The sequence below is a fragment of the Sciurus carolinensis genome, chromosome 1, assembly GCF_902686445.1.
Source record: "Sciurus carolinensis chromosome 1, mSciCar1.2, whole genome shotgun sequence".
Lineage (NCBI taxonomy): Eukaryota > Metazoa > Chordata > Mammalia > Rodentia > Sciuridae > Sciurus > Sciurus carolinensis.
In genome coordinates this window covers 95511538-95532609 of record NC_062213.1, presented here as the reverse complement: position 1 = coordinate 95532609, position 21072 = coordinate 95511538, and the positions used below count along the sequence as shown (strand labels likewise).

Sequence of the window (21072 nt, the reverse complement as noted above, 5' to 3'; positions counted from 1 at the left end):
ATCCTCCACGCGTGGGCTTGCGTCCCCTCTTCGTTTCCAGCCTCTTTGTCAGATCCTGTTATTACTCTTCCTTCTTTCTTACCGACCCAGCTGTTGGAATATATTTTTGTTGCTGTCTTTAGCTTCCTGTTGCCTATACTGTAGTTTTGGGTACCCCAAACAATTATGTTATTTGGGAAGCTGGACATGTAGGCCCCCATAGGGTGTATTACGCCTAAGGGACGTCACTGGATCGCAGGGTATTTGTTCCCTCTTTTCATAATGGGACAGGAATTCCAGATTTCTTCAGACCTTTCACCTTATGGACAGCCTCTAAATTGCTTTGCAAACTGATGTCACAAACAGGAGGCTGCTCCTTTTTCAGGATTCTTGAAATATAGCCACCTCTGTTGTAGGATGTTGTGGAAAGAAAACACAACAGTAACAGGCGTTTTTGTTGTAGTTACTAACGTTTTTGCCTTTGACTTATCGTGATTATTAAGTGGAGAAATCTTTTTTTTGTCTCTCCATCCATCTTCCGGCCCCCCCCATATCCTGCTTTGGATATATCTGATGTGAATTGCCGGGAGGTGATAGTATTCTGTGACAACCAGAATTACTAGAGAAAACATTCTGGCTCTTTATCAGTTGACAAAACTGCTTTGAGATCCTACACCATTGTCCTTAAAGATGAGAATATCCCCATGATTATTTCTGTTGTGAATGGGAAGTATTGCCGACATGTAAACTATTGATAAAAGACCTAAAAATGTACTGTTTTTTTTTTTTTTTTAAACCCCTTCTTGCGAAGTGTGTGGTAACTGGGCAGTACTCAGTAGATTCAAGGTGGTGGGAAAGGGGATCAAGAGGGCATTTCAAAAAGACATCTAGGGAAATCAGTTCTGTTAAAGGTAGCAAGCCTTACCCATCCCAGTCCAGCTTCAGAGTTTCTGAATTGTTTTCTCAAATTAGATTGTAAGCTCCCTGAGGGCAGCAACCAAGTCATAATGTTTTGTATTAAGTATTGGACACATAGTAGACACTCAATAAATACTTGTTATTTATTTTTTTCAGTAAAATTTCTCTGGCTATTTTTTTAAGTAGCTGGTTTCCAAAATAGAGTCAAGGGCACTCCTGTGTTGAAACTTGTATTTGCCCCTGCACTATTCCCATGGTTTCTAATACTTCTCCCCCTGCTTTCCTTAATTTTTATTTTCTAAGAAAGAGTAACAAGATTCCTCACCTCCACTGTGATAACTCTGGGTATTTGTCTCCACTTACTATTAAAAATTCTGTTAATTCTGTGTCCTCAAGTGATCCATCCCAGATCACTTACTTGTGACCTGTTGCTTGGTGTTATTACTACGTAGGTGGTAAAATTCTGTTAGTCACACATTTCAAAGCACTTGTAAGAACCAAATGGAAGTTAATAGTAAGAGTGATCAGAAGGATTTTTCTCTTTCCTGGTTAATTATGTGACTTTCAAGATGACTTTCTAATAAATTTACACCTGACTGGTAATGTATGTGCAGTGATCTATACAGCTAGTCCTTTAGCTTGTATTTGCAAATTAATTCATTCTCTTAAATTGATAAATGTGAAGTTGAAAGTAGTATTTGTAAGTTACAGTGGTGGGTTGGAAATGACGACCATGTATTAGAAGCTTCATATTAGAGCCAAGTTAAAGTTAAACAATTGTTTTCTTCTAGGTTTTTTTTTTTTAATTCTCCTCTTCTTGATAAGGATCCATTGTTCTTGGTTAAACAACACTTTTCTTTTGTAATTTAAGGGTTGAAACTTGAATATAATGTCAGTCTGGGGAAATGGACTACTGTATAGCAAATAATCCTATACTAGCTTGAAATATTTACAGGCCTTGGTGTGTACATTTATGCAGGGACAGGATGTGATGATTAAAAAGTAGCTATGAAACTGTCTTTAAAATATCTTTCTTAGTGATAGGGAATGTAGAACTCCTAATTCTTAATGACCACATCAAAAAACAAAGACCTGTGTAACCTATTGGCACAAAACTTGGTGAAGAATTTCTCCACAGGAAAGTCGGCTCTGACATTCAATAAAGAGGTGAAATTTACTTCCCTAATAATTAATCCTTATGTATTTATTAGTCTTCCCTACCTCAAAATCCAGCAGCGTCTGTTGGACAGTTTAGAATTAACCCTGATTAAAGTTTCATTAATGAAAAATATAGAGCAGAAAAACATAATTTGCCCTCTTTGGAAGAGAATAAAACAGTGCAAAGTATCTTCTTGAGTATCCTGTTATATGATTTTTTTTTTTTAACCAAAATACAGCAGCCAAAATTGCATTACAAAACAAAAATGAATGAAGGGAACTTGAATACAGCTGAACCTTGGTTAGAAATTTTGTCACAAAAACTGTCAGTTTGGGGAAGGCCCTTTGTATTGTGTCTCTTTAAAGACTCAAGTTGTTCTGCAGGCATTAATGTTTCAAGTTTAAAATGATTTCCTAGAAGCCCTTCCAAATAAAACTTTGTGATAGATGCGTTTGGTTTGGGACAAATTTGGAATTCCCTGTATTTTAAGGTGAGTGGTTGAGGGTAATTGCAATTCTGGTTTCTTGAAAATGTGGACAAAACCAATAGAAGCAGCTGTAAAAGCAGTGTGTTAGAATAATCACGCAGGGAACTGAAATTCTGAACTGGAACTGGATCTAATACATGCTTTGTTGAAGGGTACAGTTAAAAAACAAAACCTGTAGTATACAAAGAAATGAAACTTGAGGGAGAAAGAGGCTAGGCTTGAACTTGTCCTTGCCCAAGCAGTGGAGGTCACATGCAACTATGTAAAACAATTGTAAGGCAGGTAAGATGGTTTTCTTAGGTAGATTGAATACAGTATTTATATACAATGTTGTGTGTGTGTGTGTTTTTGAGGCATTGGGGATCAAATGTAGGGCCTTAGCATGTTAGGCAAAGCTCCCATTGAGCCACACTCCCATCCCCCACTTTGTGTGTGTGTATGTGTGTGTGTGTGTGTGTGTGTGTGTGTGTTTTTTACTGGTGATGGAATCCCCCAGGGGTGTTCTACCATTGAGTTATATCCCAAGCCCTATACATTATTGTACAAAAGTGAATTAACAGCCATAGTTCCTTAAGGAAATTATCAAATGTCTGAAGCTTTTCTTGCTTTCTTCCTTTGGAGAAATCAAGTGTTTGGTGGTGAAGGTGCTGACGAAAGAGAAGTTAAAAACATTTTGCCCACATTTTAATGCCTAAACTTTTTTTTTTTTTAATCTTCAGTATTCTACCTTGTAAATACTGTTATTTGTATATACTGTAAATGATGACGTCGGTGGGCACTAACCGAGCCCGGGGAAACTGGGAACAACCTCAAAACCAAAACCAGACACAGCACAAGCAGCGGCCACAGGTAAAAAGAACCTGAGGGCTATAGAGTCATGGGTAACTTTGCTGGTAGATAGTGATTTCCATGTAGTAGAATATCATTCTATGCTTCGGAGAAGTGATTTGGGTTCCTTATTCTTGTCTAGTCCTTGTTTCTTTTTTTTTTTTTTTTTCCCCTTTTCTTTTTAAAGGGCCTGATAGCTCTCAATAACACGCTGTGATACAACATGCTTTTCTTGTTGTTGTTTAATGCTACATTGTAAGGCTTAGACTTCATTTTGAGTCCTATGCTTTGTGTCTCTAACAGGTGTTTTCTTTCTATCATCTGGACCATTTCACAGTACATTTCTTATTTCCTAGGCCTTCTGCCTTTACATATATCCCTAGTCAACCTTTGTCTTGGCAACTCTCACCTTCCAGATTTTGTCTTTCATTCTAACAATTGAGACACCTAACTCATTGTTCAGTTTTAGATCTTAAGGAATAAATTAACCTCATGGGTATTAAGTTTGATTTAGATGTGGTCTGTTTTCTATAAACAGTATTGGTTGTTGCCTAATGTGAATGAAGTACATAATATTTGGCTGTGTTTAGATATGTTGAATATGTAGAACTAGAATTTTCCCCTTAATGTTTTTTTTTGTTTGTTTTTAAACTGAGTGAATTTCTAGTAGAATTTTGGAACTTACTCTCATTGTAGCAGTAATTTCTGGTATGTTACATGTTGAGTCTATCCTTGAGCTAAATCTTATGGTATTTTGGAATAAGAGGTTAATATTGGTAATTGAAAAACTAACTGGGTTTATACATGACTTTGAAAATTAGTGCGAATTAAGGGGTAGATATTTCAAAGTGGTGCTATAATTCCAAGATTTCGAAAGCCCCTTTAACTATGAACATTGATGGAAAAACTCCATTTTTGGGGGGATTGTAGAGTGAAAGTGATACAGCTTCACTTTTTTTGTTTTGTCTAGTTAAGCATCTTTAGTTTTGTAATAAGGGAAAAAACTAGGGTGGTGGGGAAAGTAAACATTGCTACTTAGCTCCCTTTTATTTCTTTGCTCTTAACTCTTGATTATGCTTTCTTGGTCTCATCTCAATTCCTAGGCCACTGCAGAACAAATTCGACTTGCACAGATGATTTCGGACCACAATGATGCTGACTTTGAGGAGAAGGTGAAACAGGTGAGTGTACTACTATTTGCTGTAAGCTAAGGGGAAAGATAATCATGTGTAAGCATACTGAAATATCATAGGTGCTCACCAGGATACTTTGTGCTCTATATATTGAAGTAATTATCCTGAAATGTAATATATTGGGCCAATAAATATGGGATTTCATTTTCTGATTTACCGCATTCCTTTGGATATATAACCTTGTTCAAAGAGGGTTTATCTTAATTTTAACTATTGAATGATTTTGTTGATGTTATGTTATATGTGTGGAAAGTGTTTTGGGAATCAAATCCAGGGCCTCATGCTTGCTGAGCATGGTCTTTACCACTGAGCTACATCTCTAGGTCCTTTTGGTACCATATTATAGCAACTTTGAGCAGTTTGGGATCTTAGAAGTATATAAATTCATGATGATATGCTAAAGCCTGTGTGTTTTAAGCTTTCATTTGCCATCTGATGCTTAATTGTTTCATTACTTTGTAAACACTTGTGACCCTATCCCTAATATTTTGCTTTTGGAAGTAGATTTCCAAAATTTTATGTTTTGCCCCTCAGGCCTTATGGTTCTTTCAATCTAAAACAGGTATCTCCTCCCTTTATCTAGTTACCTTTGTGTGGAGTGTACGTTCGTGATGACTCCTGATTTTTCTCTTTCAGTTGATTGATATCACAGGCAAGAACCAGGATGAATGTGTGATTGCTTTGCATGACTGCAATGGAGATGTCAACAGAGCCATCAATGTTCTGCTGGAAGGAAACCCAGATACGGTAGAGTGCTAAATAGTGTTTTAGAATGTGGGTCCTGGATTGGGAAGCTCGTAATAGTCTAAAAATAGCAAGTGGGATAAATCATCTTCAACCAGTACACTTTATTCTTCAAGTTGAGTAGACGACTTTCTTGGAGATTATAATCTGCACATTGCAAATACTTAAAATTTATGTTTAATACATCCTCTTCATGGGAATAACAGTCATAGGAAAAACAGGTGAAGTTAGTATCTTCTAATTGATTTGGAATAAATTATTCATTCCAGACTAGTGACTAGTTTTGAGTCTTGGATAAGTTTGAATTAGAGGTGCTACTTGATAGCCTTGGTTATTAATCATGGTAGATTTCTGCTTTTTTTTTTTTTTTAAAGGTACTGGGGATTGCACTCAAGTGTGCATTGCCATTAAGCTACACCCCAGTCCCTTTCTATTTTAAGACAGTCTTGCTAAGTTGCTGAGGCTGGCCTGGAACTTGCAGTCCTCTTACCTCAGTTTCCCACGTTGCTAGGTTTATAGGTGCACCATTATACCCAGCCTTTGCTCACCCTTTTTTTTTTTTTTAATTGCTGTTGAACAAAATCGCAAACTGTACAATTCAGAACATTTCCATTGATACCACCTTTACATTGCACAATACTGTTGAATTGCCTGAACTTGGTTGTGTTGAGGTAGCAAAGAAACAAACGTCATAAGCTGTTTACCATCCCTGGAGCTGGTAGAGGATATATTGGAGGGCTGCTTGCTCTGAGATTTAGACAGTTACTTTCACTTGTTCTCCTTCCCACTTAATGAGTTTTTTTTTTTTTAATTGTAGATGGACATAATACCTTTGTTTTATTTATTCATTTTCTGTGGAGCTGAGGATTGAACCCAGTGCCTCACTGAACACTGAGCTACACCCTTAATGAGTATTTTGTGTTTCTCTTACACCTTATTAACTTTTGGGACATTCTCACAGTGCTTACTAGAGAATTTTGTTAAGTGAGCATTGAGCATTTTGAAATCATTTTCATTAATTGATCTTAAACCAGGGATCTTTGGAATAGAATTCATCCTTAGAGTTAGGAATTTCCTGGTGATATGCTGTCACATAGCTAAATACTAAATTGTCTGTTTCCTTAAGACAGTGGGAGATAATAGTCAAAATCTTTAAAAAAATAATTGAATTTAAATTTGTGGGATATGGGGTTCTTTTTTTTTTCCTCTTCTCTTTTCTTTTTTCTCCCTCCCATAAACGTACTCCTGGATTACATTCTCTGTAACTGTCTTTATTAGAAAATTCACTGCTTGGATAGTCAAGACAATAGTGCCTTTGGTTCACTTGAGTTTACACCAGAACAATTGCCTCAAGATTTTTTTTTGGTGGAAGAGGTTGTACATCTTTTTTAAAAGTCCACAAGTCACATTTTTCTCACCTCCAGCATCTTCTGTGTAGTGCTATAAGTTTGACCTTCCAGAATATCAAAAAGGAAAGAAAGGTGGAGAATATAGGTTTATGCCACAAATAAACCAGCTACTAGAAAAACCAGTGGGAAGCAGTCATCTGCTGGGGGTGTTGGGTGAATTTGAGTGGGTGAGATCGTATCAGAAAACTGGCAGAAGATAATCCTAATTCTTTTTCTTCATAGAACCCATCTGGTGCTTGCAGCTAATGTATACACAAGGGAGGGAGACAGGTGACATGTCTCTGAAACTTGCCAGGTTTTGAGACAGATAAGCATAAATTCTAGAAGCTGTTTTTTAGTCTAGTTTTCAAGAGTTCCTGGTGCAAATTGAGCTATTGGGCTATTATAGCTTATGAATTAAAACTATAGTATCAAATGACATTCCAACTAAAATGTGGAATAAGACTGGGTTGGAAGAATGTGTAGCACAGAACTTCTTAGAATGGGGTAGATACTTCATCTTTTTTAAAAATTATAACTTTAGCAAACTATTATAGATTCTTTAGAATATGTGAATATGCTTTAATTTTAAAGGGAAGAAGTGGTGGAGATTGAATGCAGGACCTCACATTTGCTTTTAAGCATGTGCTCTATCACCTTAAATTTACCTTTCTTTTTTTTTTTTTTTTCCCCCTTTTATTGGTACTGGAGATTTAACTCAGGGGCACTCAACCACTGAACCACATCCCCAGCCCTATTTTATATTTTATTTAGAGACATGGTCTCACTGAATTCCTTAGCACCTTGCCTGTTGCTGAGACTGGCTTTGAACTTGAGATCCTCCTCTCTCGGCCTCCTGAGCAACTGGGATTACAGGCATGTGCCAATGTGCCTGGCTTACTTTTTTTTTTTTTTAATTGAAATTTTAATATTACGGTAAATTAAACAAAATTTACCATTTTAACTATTCTTTTTTGTTTTTTGTTTTTTTTTGGGTGCTGGGGATTTGAACCCAGGGCCTTGTGCTTACAAGGCAAGCACTTTACCAACTGAGCTATCTCCCCAGCCCCTTAACTATTCTTGAATGTTTAATTCAGTGACATTAAGTACATTCACAATGTGTTGCAACCATTATTTATTTTTCCAGAACTTGTTCATTGTTCTAAGCAGTAATTCTATATGCATTACATAATTCTCCATTCCTCCCTTCCCCATCCCTTAGTAACCTCTACTATTTTCTGTTTTCTTTTAATTTGCTTGTTTTAGGTAAAGTAGAATCATGCAGTGTTTATCCTTTGGTTTCAAGCTTATTCATTTAGCATAATGTTTTCAAGATTCATTTATGTTGTGGGTTAGTAGAATTTCATTGCTTTTTAAGATTGAATAATACTCTGTTCAGCTTGGGAGGCTGAGGTAGGAGGATTGCATGTTCAAAGCCAACTTCAACAACTCTGCAAGATCCTGTCTAAATAAAATATAAAAAAGGACTGAAGCTGGCATGGTGGCCCAGGCTATAGTCCCAGTTGCTTGGGAGGCTGAGGCAGGAGGATCTCAAGTTCAAAGCCAGCCTCAGCAACAGGCGAGGTACTAAGCAACTCAGTGAGACTATCTCTAAATAAAATACAAAATAGGGCTGGGGAGTGGCTCAGTGGTTGAGTGCCCCTGAGTTCAATCCCCAGTACCAAAAAAACGAAAAAAAAAAAAAATACTCTGCTGTATGTGTATACCATATTTTATTTTATTTATCTGTGCATCTGCTGGTGAGCACTTAATTATCTGGAAGAAAGTTGTAGACATTATAATACTTCATTTCCTAAATTCTTCAATGTATGACTATAATATTTTCAAGTTGGGTGTGATGGCATATATCTGTGATTCCTAGCAACTCTGGACACTGAGGCAGGAGGCCAACCTCAGCAACTTAGACCCCATCTCAAGAAATAAAAAGGACTGAGGGATGTTCCTTGAATTCAATCCCCAGTATCATATGAAAAAAGAAAAATTCTGTTGTCAATCCTGAGAAAATTAGTAACAGTTTTCTATTTCCATACCTGTGGGTTTTTTTTTTTTTTTTTCTTTGCATTACTAGGGATTGATCCAGGACCTCTCCCATGCTAGTCAAGCATTTTACCACCGAACTAGATCCCCAACCTGGTTTTTTTTTTTTTTTTTTTTTTTTTTTTTAATTTTTAGACAGAGTTTTGATATTTTGCTCAGCCTGGTCTCAAACTTCAAACCCTCCTGCTTTAGCCTCCCCAGTAGTTGGGATACAGACATGTATTACTGCACACCATTGGTTCATATTCTTGAAAGTTATCAGATACTAGATAGCTGTTAATGAGCAAGCACCAGTGCTATAGTTCTTTAAGTTATATGGTAACTAAGATAGTAAAGGTCTAATAGTCTTTTTTTGTCCTGGAACTTTTGTTTGTACAGGTTTTCTGTGAAAAGATAAGTAAATTGAGGTATGCTTTTTTTAAAATTTTCTTTTTGTACTAAGGATTGAACCCAGGGACATTCAACCAACTGAACAATATCACTAGCCCTTTTTATTTTGAGACAAGGTCTTGCTCAGTTTCCAAGGCTGGCCTTAAACTTGCCATTCTTCTGCCTCAGCTTTCTGAGTCCCTGGGATTACAGGCGTGTGACACGATGCTTGACGGTATGCTTGTTTTTAAAACTTTAAATTTTTAAAGACTCTTTTCTGAGAAGTGAGTGTTTTGCAATTGTATTTAGCTTATTTTCCTTACCATGGATTTTCCCTCCTGTAATTTAGAGTCCTGGGGTTGAAACTGGGTACTCTACTACTGAACTACATCCCCAGCCTTTTTTATCTTGGTACATGGTCTTGCTAACTTACTGAGCCTGGCCTTGAACTTGAATTGTGTAGTAGGCTATGTGTAGTAGGCTATACCATTTATGTTTGTGTGAATTACACTATGATATTCACTTAATGATGAAATAGCCGTGTGGTACATTTCTTAGACTATTCCTGTCATTGAAGGACATATGCCTGTGTTCTTTTAAATTGGAATATATCAATTTAAGAAGTATGGAAAGAACATAGTGGGTAAAACCTGGATGGAAGGCTTCCTATTATCACTATGTCTCAGGGCCTGGGCTGTGACTTCTCTTAGGTCTTCTTTTAAATGTGTGTGCATTTTTTTGTAATTATTGCTTTTCTCCTAAATTTATGGATTGATAAGAGAATATTCCCAAGAGCTAAATGCTGCTCACTCATCCTAAATTTACAGATAACTTGTAGAAACTTCCAGTTTCCTATTTTGCATTATTTCATAGGATTAAGAATGTAAAAAGTTGGTTGTGGGACGGGGTCACTGAATCCAGAGGGAACTAGTTTTTTTTTTAGTCTAGGAAACACACTTGATAGACACAAATAACTAGGGTCTTTGATAGACTAAGTGACTGAACTGGATAGAGATCTTTTGAAAGTGATCCCTATAATCCATTACCTATAAATACCTCCTCTTCAAAAATAACTAATTATGGCAGAGATAGGTGTACAATTTGATTTGAGGTTCTGTCTGTGCCTTCTGTTTAAACAGAGAAGTAAACTAATGGAAATATTTTAAACATGGATGCTGAAAGAATAATCAGTTGTCCCAGCTTTCATGTCTGGCATCCTGATAGCAGTCCGTATTGATTAGACATGAATGTTCTACCATTCTTTAGCATTCCTGGGAGATGGTTGGGAAGAAGAAAGGCGTCTCAGGACAGAAGGATGGTGGCCAGACGGAGTCCAATGAGGAAGGCAAAGAAAATCGAGACCGGGACAGAGACTATAGTCGGCGACGCGGTGGGCCACCAAGACGGGGAAGAGGTGCCAGCCGTGGACGAGAGTGTATGCATGGGGCTTTATCAAAACCAGCTGTGGGTCAGTAATGTCCAGACTCCCGGGATGTGTCAGGGCCCTGCTAGACAGGACCCAGGAACTATTATATCACCTTTTTGTTTTTATTACCATTATGTATTCTGAGATTCTGGTATCTCTTGCATGTAGCCTATGTAGCCTTTTCTAGCAACTGCCACTGGTCTGGCATAAAATTACCCTGTAGTTTTTTGTAAATTTATTTGACTTATAACTCTTTCGTGGCCCATCTTCGTTACCTGTGTAATCCTCATATCCCATCATCCCAAGCTCGCATTCTCTTAAGTTTTTTGTCTTCATAACACTGTATTACATGGCATTTACACTTTGTATATATCCTAGTGATCCATTCTCCCTCCCCCACTTCCATATTTCAGTTCGGGGTCAGGAAAATGGATTGGATGGCACTAAGAGTGGAGGGCCTTCTGGAAGAGGCACAGAAAGAGGCAGAAGAGGCCGTGGCCGAGGCAGAGGTAATCAGTTTGTGGAGGGATGGGTATTGGGGGTAGGTTATTCTTTAGTTCTCTAGGGGTGTTCTTTATTTAAAAATAAATTAACATGGAGTCTGGTTACCTTAATTGTTGAGGTCTCATGCATATACTAGAGATTGCTGAAATGTAGACTGGAAAAGAAGGTAGATGTCAAATTGAGTTTTTATTGTTGATGCTATTGTTTGCTTGAAGACCTAGCAGTTTGAGCAGCAAAAGAACTATCTGTCACACTAATAATAGTCTTACTCTATTAACTGATGTGATACATGGGACTGAGAGAAAGAGCATCTGATACTATCAGCCACTTACTATTCCACAGCTGCCTCAGCTGGAATGGTAGTTTTATATCAACTTCTAAATATTTCTCTGTCCCTCTGTTTCTCTCTTTTTTTTTTTTTTTTTTTTTTTTTTTTTCTTTAGGAGGCTCTGGTAGGCGGGGAGGAAGGTTTTCTGCTCAAGGAATGGGGTACGTTTCATTGATCCAATGTATTTGATTTTTTTTTTCCCCCTAAGAATAACCAAAATGTGATTAGAATGATTTCTAGATTATTTAATCAGAAAGATATGTAGATTTAGGGCTCACTTCTCAGGAATAAGCATTTGCTACCTGGGTCATTAATCTCTTACCAAATTGTATACAATGACATTTTTGGGTAGGCTGATAAACAAAAAGTATACAGCATATAGGATTATAGAATGGGATATGATTGATCTGTACTAAGAAGATAGTCAGTATTCTGATTGTCCTCTTTGGGTTAATATTTGCTGAAGCTGCTTAGAGGTCAGAGACTCTTTTAAGCTTTATTTTTTTCAGAACCTTTAACCCAGCTGATTATGCAGAGCCAACCAATACTGATGATAGTTATGGTAATAGTAGCGGCAATACTTGGAACAACACTGGCCACTTTGAACCAGATGATGGGACGAGTGAGTGACCATTTATTGTTATTCATCTCTTGTCTCTGGAAATCTAAAGTGTGTGTGTCTTTTTGTGTGTGTCTGTGTGTGTATGCAGTGCTGGGGATTGAATCCAGAGCCTCCTGCTTGCTAGGCAAATGCTGTATCACTGAGCTGTATCCCTAGTTCAGGAAATAATTTTTTTGAGGTTACAGTTAAGTTTAAAAATAATGTTTGGATATAGATATCTGGGACAAAAGCAGTAGCAATTAAAATTTTACTGTGTACTGATTACTTACCATGTGCTTATGAACTCATTATTTATGCTATTTCACTTGATTATTTTTATTGTTTATGAAGTAGACATTATTTATCATCACTCTCCTGATGATAAAACTAAAACTGAAAGAGGTTATGAATTTGCTGGTATTTGAACTTAGAATTGTATAATTCTAAAAACCTATCCTCTTACCATTATATGCTGTTAGTTCCAAATATGTTTCCTAGTGGGTTTTTTTTTTTTTTTTTTTTTTTTTTTTTTTTTTTCCTTTTTCTTTTCTTTTGGTGCCGGGGATTGAACCCAGGGCCTTGTGCTTGCCAGGCAAGCACTCTACCAGTTGAGCTATATCCCCAGCCCTTGTTTCCTAGTGTTTATGTTAGGGTAGCTTTGCCTTTTGAACAGTTATCTAGAATCAGTCAGTCAGTTAATTAAGCTATTACTTGTAGAGAATCAAAATCCACACTGTTGATTTGTTTTCCTGTTTTCTTCATTTTTGAGAAATCTCAGTAACTGAGTAAGAAGGCCTCCCTTTGTGTAATAGCCTTCTTGCTCTGGTGAATGTTACAAGATTTGGATAAGATGACTCTTTTGCTAGCTGGCTTTGGTGCTTGCATCCAAACAGGATGTAAATGCCTAAGGGTATGTTAGGCTTGTGGGCTAGACCAAGATGTGTTTTGGGGTAAAAGATACACATGTTGCTTTTAATAAGAGTAGCCTCTAGGCTTTCTGTGAGATCATCTACTTCTGGCTGAGCCAGCACATGAGAGCCTGAGGCTTTTCCTCTTATGAAAGGATCTGGCTTAGTAGTAAAGGCTCTCTGACACCTTATCCATTTAAGTTTGCCTTGTTTCCTTTTAAAAGATCAGTTATCTTTTTTTTTTTTTTTAATTAATTTTTATTGTAAACAAATGGGATACATCTTTTTTCTCTGTACAAGATCAGTTATCTTTATCTCTGAATTTTTAGGAGGGTCTTTGGAGCAAACATCTTATAATCTACACACAAGATGTTATGCCTTAGGTTCTGAATGTTGCCTGTTTTTTGTTTACCAAATTATTTCATGAACTCATGTTTAATATTTCTCATGGGGGGAAGTTGAAGTATTGACAAAAGATAGGTATCTTGTTAAATTTCACTACCGTTTGGCTATAAAATGTTCCGATCTCTTATACTTGAGAGACATTAGAAATGTTCTTCATTCTTTTCCTGATAGATTTGTAGAGGTAGTAGTAGCAGTCTCAATGTCAAAAGTGTCTGTTTTCAAACTGTTCATTCTGGCTATTTGGCTTTTTAATCTTTGCCAGAAAAGTTGGTACAAATTTAAGGGTTCTGTTTTTAGTTGGTAACAGAAAATCATCTGTGACATTAGCTGTCTTTAACAAGGATCTAGTTGGAAAGACAGGGAGATGAGGGTGATGAGAATTTTTATGTCTGGTGAGTAGAAAAGTAGATTTTGGAAGTCTGGAATCAGAAATCAGTGATATGTGGCTGAATAAGATCATCTTGTTAAAGTGTTGGATGTACTTCATGCATTCCCATCATTGTTAATTTCATAATGTGACATGTTTTCATGCACGATCTTTTTTTGTGTTTTCTTAAGAGTGAACTTCAGATTCCCTTTTTAATTTGAAAACAAATTCAAACCTACCCTTAAAATATCCACAGGTACAGTGGGAATTATGTATTGGGGGCAGACATTCTCATTCACATACAAAATTTCACTGTTTTTTTTTTTTCTTTTCCTTTTCTTTTCTTTTTTGTTTCAGGACTTGATTTCATTGGGGTTGAGGGGTCAAATTATCCCCGAAAGTTTGAGACTGCTCCTGGTATGATACATCCAGGCGCCTAACTGCCCCGGATATTTTTATAGATTTTTGTGAACTTGAAATATCTGTGGATATGTCATTTTTCTGTCTTTATGCTTTTTCTTTCTGCATTTTTCTCTCATATTTAATGCCCACTTGTCCTTATAATTTTGTTCATTAAATAAATATTTGACACTTAACGTTTAACTGTGCTTTATGCTGAGGGAATGGAAACCTTGATCTGTTGGTCAGAGCACTTCCATCTTAATGATCCTTAATGCTTCTTCAATATAGTTCTCTTCCGTAGCTATGACCATACTTCCTGTATAGGAAATATTAAGTAGATATCTGCATTCTTCATTTCTACCCAGTTGAAATCACCAGAGTGCACAGAAAATTCTTACGTGAAGTGCATAGATTAGATAACCCCTTAGGTCACTTCTAATGCTAAGATTGTATAAGTGCAAACTCATTTGGGTTCCATTTAGCCATGATGGAATGGGTGTCAATGAGGAGAAAGAGTTGTATCACCACAGAGGAAGAGGAATGTGGTTTGTAACTTGCCTAGAGATTGGACTTTGGTTTTGAAGGGCATTGTCATTACTGAGTGGTTTGGAATTTCCCCAGTACACTTTTAAGACTTCCCTGGGAAGGTTATTACAATGAATGTATTTTCCTGTAGGAAATGTGATCTTTCACTATTTAATGTTTACAAGAATTTCAGATGAATTTTGTAGGTATTAGAATATTTCTCTTCAATGAAATATGTAAATGCTAGACGTTCATTCTTGTAAGAACTTTCCTCCATTTAGAGAGAAAACCTCATTATTCGTTACGTACTATTGTTTTAGAGAAGAAAATAAGGGCTTCTTTATCCCTTTTTCAGATAAGTTCTTACTGTGGTCTTTTGGTTGAAGGGAAGAATAATGGTTGTCATGAAAATTCTCACCCAAATTCTTTAAGAAAGGGCATTTTCTCTTTCTGAGGTTATAGGTATATATAAAGCAAACAAAATGAAATGTGGAAGGTGGTTTGCCTATGGACCTTTCCTTTAGAAACTGTGTTCCACATTACAACATCAGGAGAGTGTATACCTGCATTGTCTGTGAAATGACCTTCACAGTTCTTAGTTCATGTTTTGTGTGAGTAAAGTTAGGGTAATGTAGCTATTGTTCATATTTGACTTATGGTACTTTCCTTATAGTTACTAGTTAAACCAATAAGATCTATGAACTTGACTTCTCAGTAGGTAGTTTTTGTTTAGTTCATTATAATTGCAGGTAGTTTTTAGTGTACTGAGTTTGACTTTCAGATCTCTTTGTCTTTACCCTGTCACTAACCGTCATATGCCAACTTTTGTATTTCTCTAACACTACTGCCATCTTTCTTCAAATTGCCTGCATTTTTTTTGTCTTATACCAATGAAATAAATTAGATGTAGTTTGCATGTTCCGGTTTAAATTACTGCTGAATTGGCTACTAAGTCAGAAATGATGGACTTGATATACCACCTGAACATTCAGTCAGAAGTCAGTTTCTCCCCTATCCCTTCCTCTTCCCTTTCCCTTCTTTCCCTCTCTCTCCTGTTACAGTGTTATAGCTGTGTAACAAAAGCTGAAAGTAGCTAAGAAATCCTAATCTTGTTAAAGCTCTGCTGCTCTGAGGCATCACCCTTTTTTTTAAAAGTCTTTCCCCATCTCTGAAGCCAAAGAATGGCTTCTGATCTGTAAATTCTGGTCATACTTTTGGCTTCAAAAATGTTAATTCATTAGTATTTTCTGCATGTGTTGACAATAAAAATTATTTTATCATTTCCTTTATTCCCAGGTGCATGGAGGACGGCAACAGAGGAGTGGGGAACTGAAGATTGGAATGAAGATGTAGGTATTCTCAGGTCATTCCTCATTAGTGCCTTCTATCCCTAAGTGGTGTTTAGGGATAGAAAATGGGTATGTTTCTACCCCTCAAAATGCACCCTTAAGATTCTGACCCAAAACTTTTACATCCAAAATAGTGTTCTGAGCCAGAACATTTCACATATGTTATATGAAGGAGACTGGGCATGAACAGGACTCTGGAACCACACTATGGAAAGGGCAAGTGCACTTGTGTAAGTCCAATATCTGATTGTCGGATTTATCCAAGGAAGAGATGGTGGTTGGGTAGGGCACCAGAAATAGAGTTAGGCAGGTAGTAAATTGAGTAACAGCTGCCAGTGGCACACAGCTCCGCTTGAAGCCATTCCATTATTTGGTATGAAGTCTCGTAATGGATTGGCAATGTGTACAGGGTCAGAGTTGTACTGAACCTCAAGCTTGCAATCTGGTTGGTTCTGGTAGCCTTCTATTTATTTGAAACCCAACTTTGTAATTGTAATTGAGATGAATATGTAAGATTTGGCCAATCTGCAGCTTGACTGAACTTGGAGTCTTCATAGTGTGTGGCATATAAACAAACTCTGTGAATTCATTACTCCTGAGTAAAATAGTTGTGCCAATTCCTGGTCAAAGTCAAGCTTTTGTTGTGAATTATGGTTTTCAGTGGTCATGGGTAAACTCTTATTTTACCATTTTAAAATCTGGTTTCCTATGTTTTATATATAGACAGGCAAGATAACTTTTATGGTTAAGCAGAAATGACATTTCAAAACTGTTTTGATTACTAGTCCTAGGTTTTTAAAATTTCGGATGCATCAGTATTAGAGGTTGATTATTTTCTATTGTAACTGAGCTAATCTGTTGTGAATTTGGGCAAATTCTTCTACTTTTTTGAGATTTGGCTTGTCTGCTTAAGCACCTATCAGAACGAAAGAGAAGACAGGATGAATTCCCTGCTTATTGGAGGAGACATTTTAATAAAGAAGTAAAACCAAAACAATGCAAATCAACTTTTATAGAGTGGGAAGAGTTATTTCCTACAGTTACATATCTAATTTTAGTGCCTTATGACTATAAAAGTCACTATTAAGGCAAAAATTGCGTTGTAATTAAAATTATCCCCAAAATATCTTACCTCACCAGCCCTTGGGTCTTTACTGCTCAGAAGCAAAGAATTAACTTTTTTTAATATCTTTCTTTATCTTGGCCATGATCTTCCTTTCATTTGTAGAAGTGGGAATGGGCATGGGCAGTAGTAGAAGGTAAATGTGGTTTGGGTAGAGGTGAAGGTGGGGAACTTTAATAAGATATAAAGGAACTTTATCTTATGTCTCTTGGATTAGCATGCATATGAACCTGAGAGTTCAGTGTGCATGTGACGATGTGACTTCACTATATTTTACTGGGTTCCTTTGTTCTCTATTTGGATACAGACATTGAGTGCATACTGAAGGGGGTTTAAAGGTCAATCCATTCAAGATTCCTCAGGGTAGTTAGTTGTTTCTTCATAGGGTTTTCCTTTGTTCTTGATGTTGAATTTGCCTTCCTTGTGCCAGATTCTTCCTGTAGATTCCCTGACACCAGGAGTGATTAATTCCTCTGTTTTTTTAGCTTTCTGAGACCAAGATCTTCACTGCCTCTAATGTGTCTTCAGTACCTCTGCCTACGGAGAATGTGACAATCACTGCTGGTCAGAGGCAAGTGTGTGGTAAAAGTACCTTTTCCCAAAGAGATCTGCTGAGGTAGCTGTAAGAAAGTTGCCCTGCCCTTCACACATTCCCTGGTATTGATAAACATAACCACATCAGTTTCCTCTTTAGTAGAATGGAAGTTCATATGTTATCTTTTTTTGCAGTATATATATATTTTTTTCCTTGGCAATGAACCTTTATTTTATTTATTTATAATGCAATGCTAAGACTTGAACCCAGTGCCTCACACATGCTAGGCAAGTGCTCTGCCACTGAGCCACAACCCCAACCCCCATATGTTATCTTTTTAAAGCTGATTTTCCCTTGAAATAACCTCTAATTATGTAGATCAGCCTGTGTTGTCACCATATTGATTATGTAACTTGTCTTGAAGTAAGTCAGGGAAAGAAGGGCCATGCTGAAAGTGAAAATGCTTTCATTTATTTTCTAAATTCTGTAGAACTATTTAATAGCCTTTTCTCTTGATTTATGATCGTGATCTCCTCTGCTGAGCCCACTGAGATGTAGGTTCCATATCCATGGGTTCTGTGTCCATGAATTAAACCAACTATAAATCCATAAAACAAAAATTATGACTGTACTGAACATGTAGACTTTTTTCACATGCCATAATTCCCTAAATAATGTAGTATAGTAATTATTTATGGGCTTTTATGTTGTATTGGATATTAAAAGTAATCTTGAGTGTATATAGGAGGATACAAAGGTTATTTGCAAATACTGTTTTATATAAGGGATGTGTGCATCTGCAGTGGTATCTATGGGATCTGGAAACTAATCCCCCCATTCATACCAAGGACAACTGTATAGTGATTATTTCCCCCCTAGGATCAGCAGGATTCAGCTAATGAACTTTTAGAACTTGAACATAAATATTGGGATCAATGGTAGAATGTACATGCTTCAAGGAGTATTTTAATTCCCTAAGCTTCTTGGATTACTTCTAGACCTGGGCATGATAGCTCTTAATTCAGAAGCTTTCAAAGAAGTATGATAGGAATCAGTAAAAGTAGGTGCCAAATATATTATATAAATATAAAACAAATATATATATATATATATATATTTTTTTTTTTTTTTTTTTTGACACCAAATATATTTTTCCACACCAGTGGTGCAGTTCTCTGACACCAACTAGGTGTTCAGCAATTCAGTTCTGACTCTGTCCTGGAGTTGACACAGATCCCAAATGTCAAGAGCTCAGCCCTACAAGACTGTCCCACTCAGAGGTCTGCCTTCCAATAAGTACCTTTGATCTCTTCTCAGGTTCAGTAGTTTATGGGAATGACTCAATTCAGGAAAGTGTTTTACTTATTATTAAGCTCTTTATTATAAAGGTGCAACTAGGGGGGCTCGGGTTGTGGCTCAGTGTTCAATCCTCAGTACCACATAAAAATAAATTAAATAAAGGCATTGTGTCCATGTACAACGTTAAAAAAAAAAAAAAAGGTGCAATTTAGGAATAGCCAAATAGAAGAAATCCATAGGGCATGGTATGTGTGGATTGGGGCACATGACCTTCCCTATCCTCTGTAGGCACCTGGAAACTTGACAGGTCTCATTATTCTAAAGCCTTAAATTGTAGGTATAATTGATTAAGTCATTGGCTATTGGTCATTGGACTTGATAGCCAATTCCACTCCCTTGGAAATGGGTTGGATTGGGTTGGGAGCGGCTGAATATTCCAGTCCTCAAATTTGGTCTTTCTCTAGTGACCAGACCCACCATGGGTTTACCACATTAGGTATTTTATGGTGGAGACAAGCTTTTAGGAATAACAAAGGACACAGTCACCTAGGAATTCTTTTTTGGTGTGGAGGTAGGGATCCGCTCAGGGCCAAGCACATGCTAGGCATACACTGTACTGCTGAGCTATACTCCCAGCTTCATATTTTTCATTGTATCACTGGTAACTTCTGAAATTTTTTTAAAATTGGGGAAAACACCTCTAAAAGTCTCCATTTGAAGATGCCAGCATTCTGGTATATGATTTTTTTTTTTTAAATAGATATTATTAATGACAAGTGTTTAGTATTAAAGTCATGAATATTTACTTGTAGATTTTGACCCAAGTATTGAGCTGCTAATTAGCATGTATCATTAAATTAATAATTTTCACTAAAATAAAAGCCATTACTATTGGCACCTGGTGGAATTCAGCTAGATAGAGGCACTCATGCATCAGTTATTTTGTTAAATTAAGCATTTTGGAGCTATGTGTTTTGAGTCCATTTAGGAACATGTCATTAAGTGGCTTCGTTTTGATCTAACCATGATCTGAATCAGAAAATGCTAGAATATTGAGTCATTATTCATTAAAATCCCTTTCTTTCCCCATTAGAATTGACCTTGCTGTTCTCTTGGGGAAGACACCATCTTCAATGGAGAATGATTCATCCAATCTGGATCCATCTCAGGCTCCTTCTCTGGCCCAGCCTCTGGTGTTCAGTAACTCGAAGCAGAGTGCCATTTCACAACCTGCTTCAGGGAACACATTTTCTCATCATAGTATGGTAAGTAGGAAACATGGTTTATCCTAATCAAACCTTCAACCAATCCCAGCAATCTTAAATAGACATTCCTTCTACCAAGGGATAAAATTACATCAATTTAGTTTAAAGGTCTTATTTGGGTTTATTATTTTTATTTGCAGGACTGGGAATGGATCCAGGGGCACTTTACACTGAGCCTTCCCCAGGCTTCCCCATTTTTAATTTTGAGGCAGGGTCTAACTAAGTTACTGAGTCTGGCTTTGAACTTGCAATCTTCCTGACTCAGTCTCCTAAGCTGCTGGGATCACAAGGGGGTGCCACTGTGTCTGACAAGAGGTTGATTTTATAGACAAGAGAAGGGCTATAAAAAAGAAATAGAATAAAAAGTTGATTGGTCGTTTTAAAATTATTTTCCTTGTGAGATGAGATAGGGAGACAGAAAAATTAGAAAAATAACCAATTGGTTAACATCATGTTACCTTTTTTTGTGTATGGATTAAGGCCAATGAACTTTATTATCCACCTGTTCGAAATTTAGCTGTTTTCTCTCCTGATTTTTCAGAAAGTCAAATAACAATATAGTTTCAGTTGAAGTTGGAACTTTAATATGAGTGACTCTTTTGATTTTTTTAGTCTGATTGGTTAGAGTCCAGTGCAGGAGCCTAATCTAAAACAGTGGGCTCCTGTATTTAACACTTTCAAAGACAAGGTTTGCAACAAGATGAAGCATCCTTTTTGTTCGTTTAAGCTTCTTTTGAGTGTAAAGATGTTGAGTTGGAGGTACTAGGGGATAGCTCTAGGACAGTCCTTAGCTTTGGACAAACTGAATCATCTTTGAAAAATGAGTTAACATAATTGATTGAATATATAATCATGCTGAACACTGTTTCTTAATACTCTTGGAGAGAGAAAATCAATGGCATCAACTTATTA

At 36.8% G+C, this 21072-nt stretch overlaps 1 protein-coding gene across 14 annotated transcripts in view; it reads left to right on the top strand.

Moving 5' to 3' along the window:
- Positions 1-21072, top strand: part of Ubap2l (ubiquitin associated protein 2 like) — a 42937-nt gene that overhangs the window by 778 nt on the left and 21087 nt on the right. For 7 of the 14 annotated variants that reach the window (XM_047542617.1, XM_047542616.1, XM_047542610.1 and 4 more), the window contains exons 2-11: positions 3263-3392; positions 4475-4552; positions 5201-5311; positions 10390-10558; positions 10963-11058; positions 11497-11542; positions 11891-12003; positions 15886-15938; positions 17547-17632; positions 19989-20160. In XM_047542617.1, the coding sequence (XP_047398573.1) occupies positions 3303-3392; positions 4475-4552; positions 5201-5311; positions 10390-10558; positions 10963-11058; positions 11497-11542; positions 11891-12003; positions 15886-15938; positions 17547-17632; positions 19989-20160 (1014 nt within the window). In that variant the 5' untranslated portion in view covers positions 3263-3302. Of the gene's footprint in view, positions 1-3262; positions 3393-4474; positions 4553-5200; positions 5312-10389; positions 10592-10962; positions 11059-11496; positions 11543-11890; positions 12004-15885; positions 15939-17546; positions 17633-19988; positions 20161-21072 lie in introns of all 14 variants that reach the window. The other 7 variants (XM_047542613.1, XM_047542608.1, XM_047542607.1 and 4 more) reach the window with 1 other exon arrangement.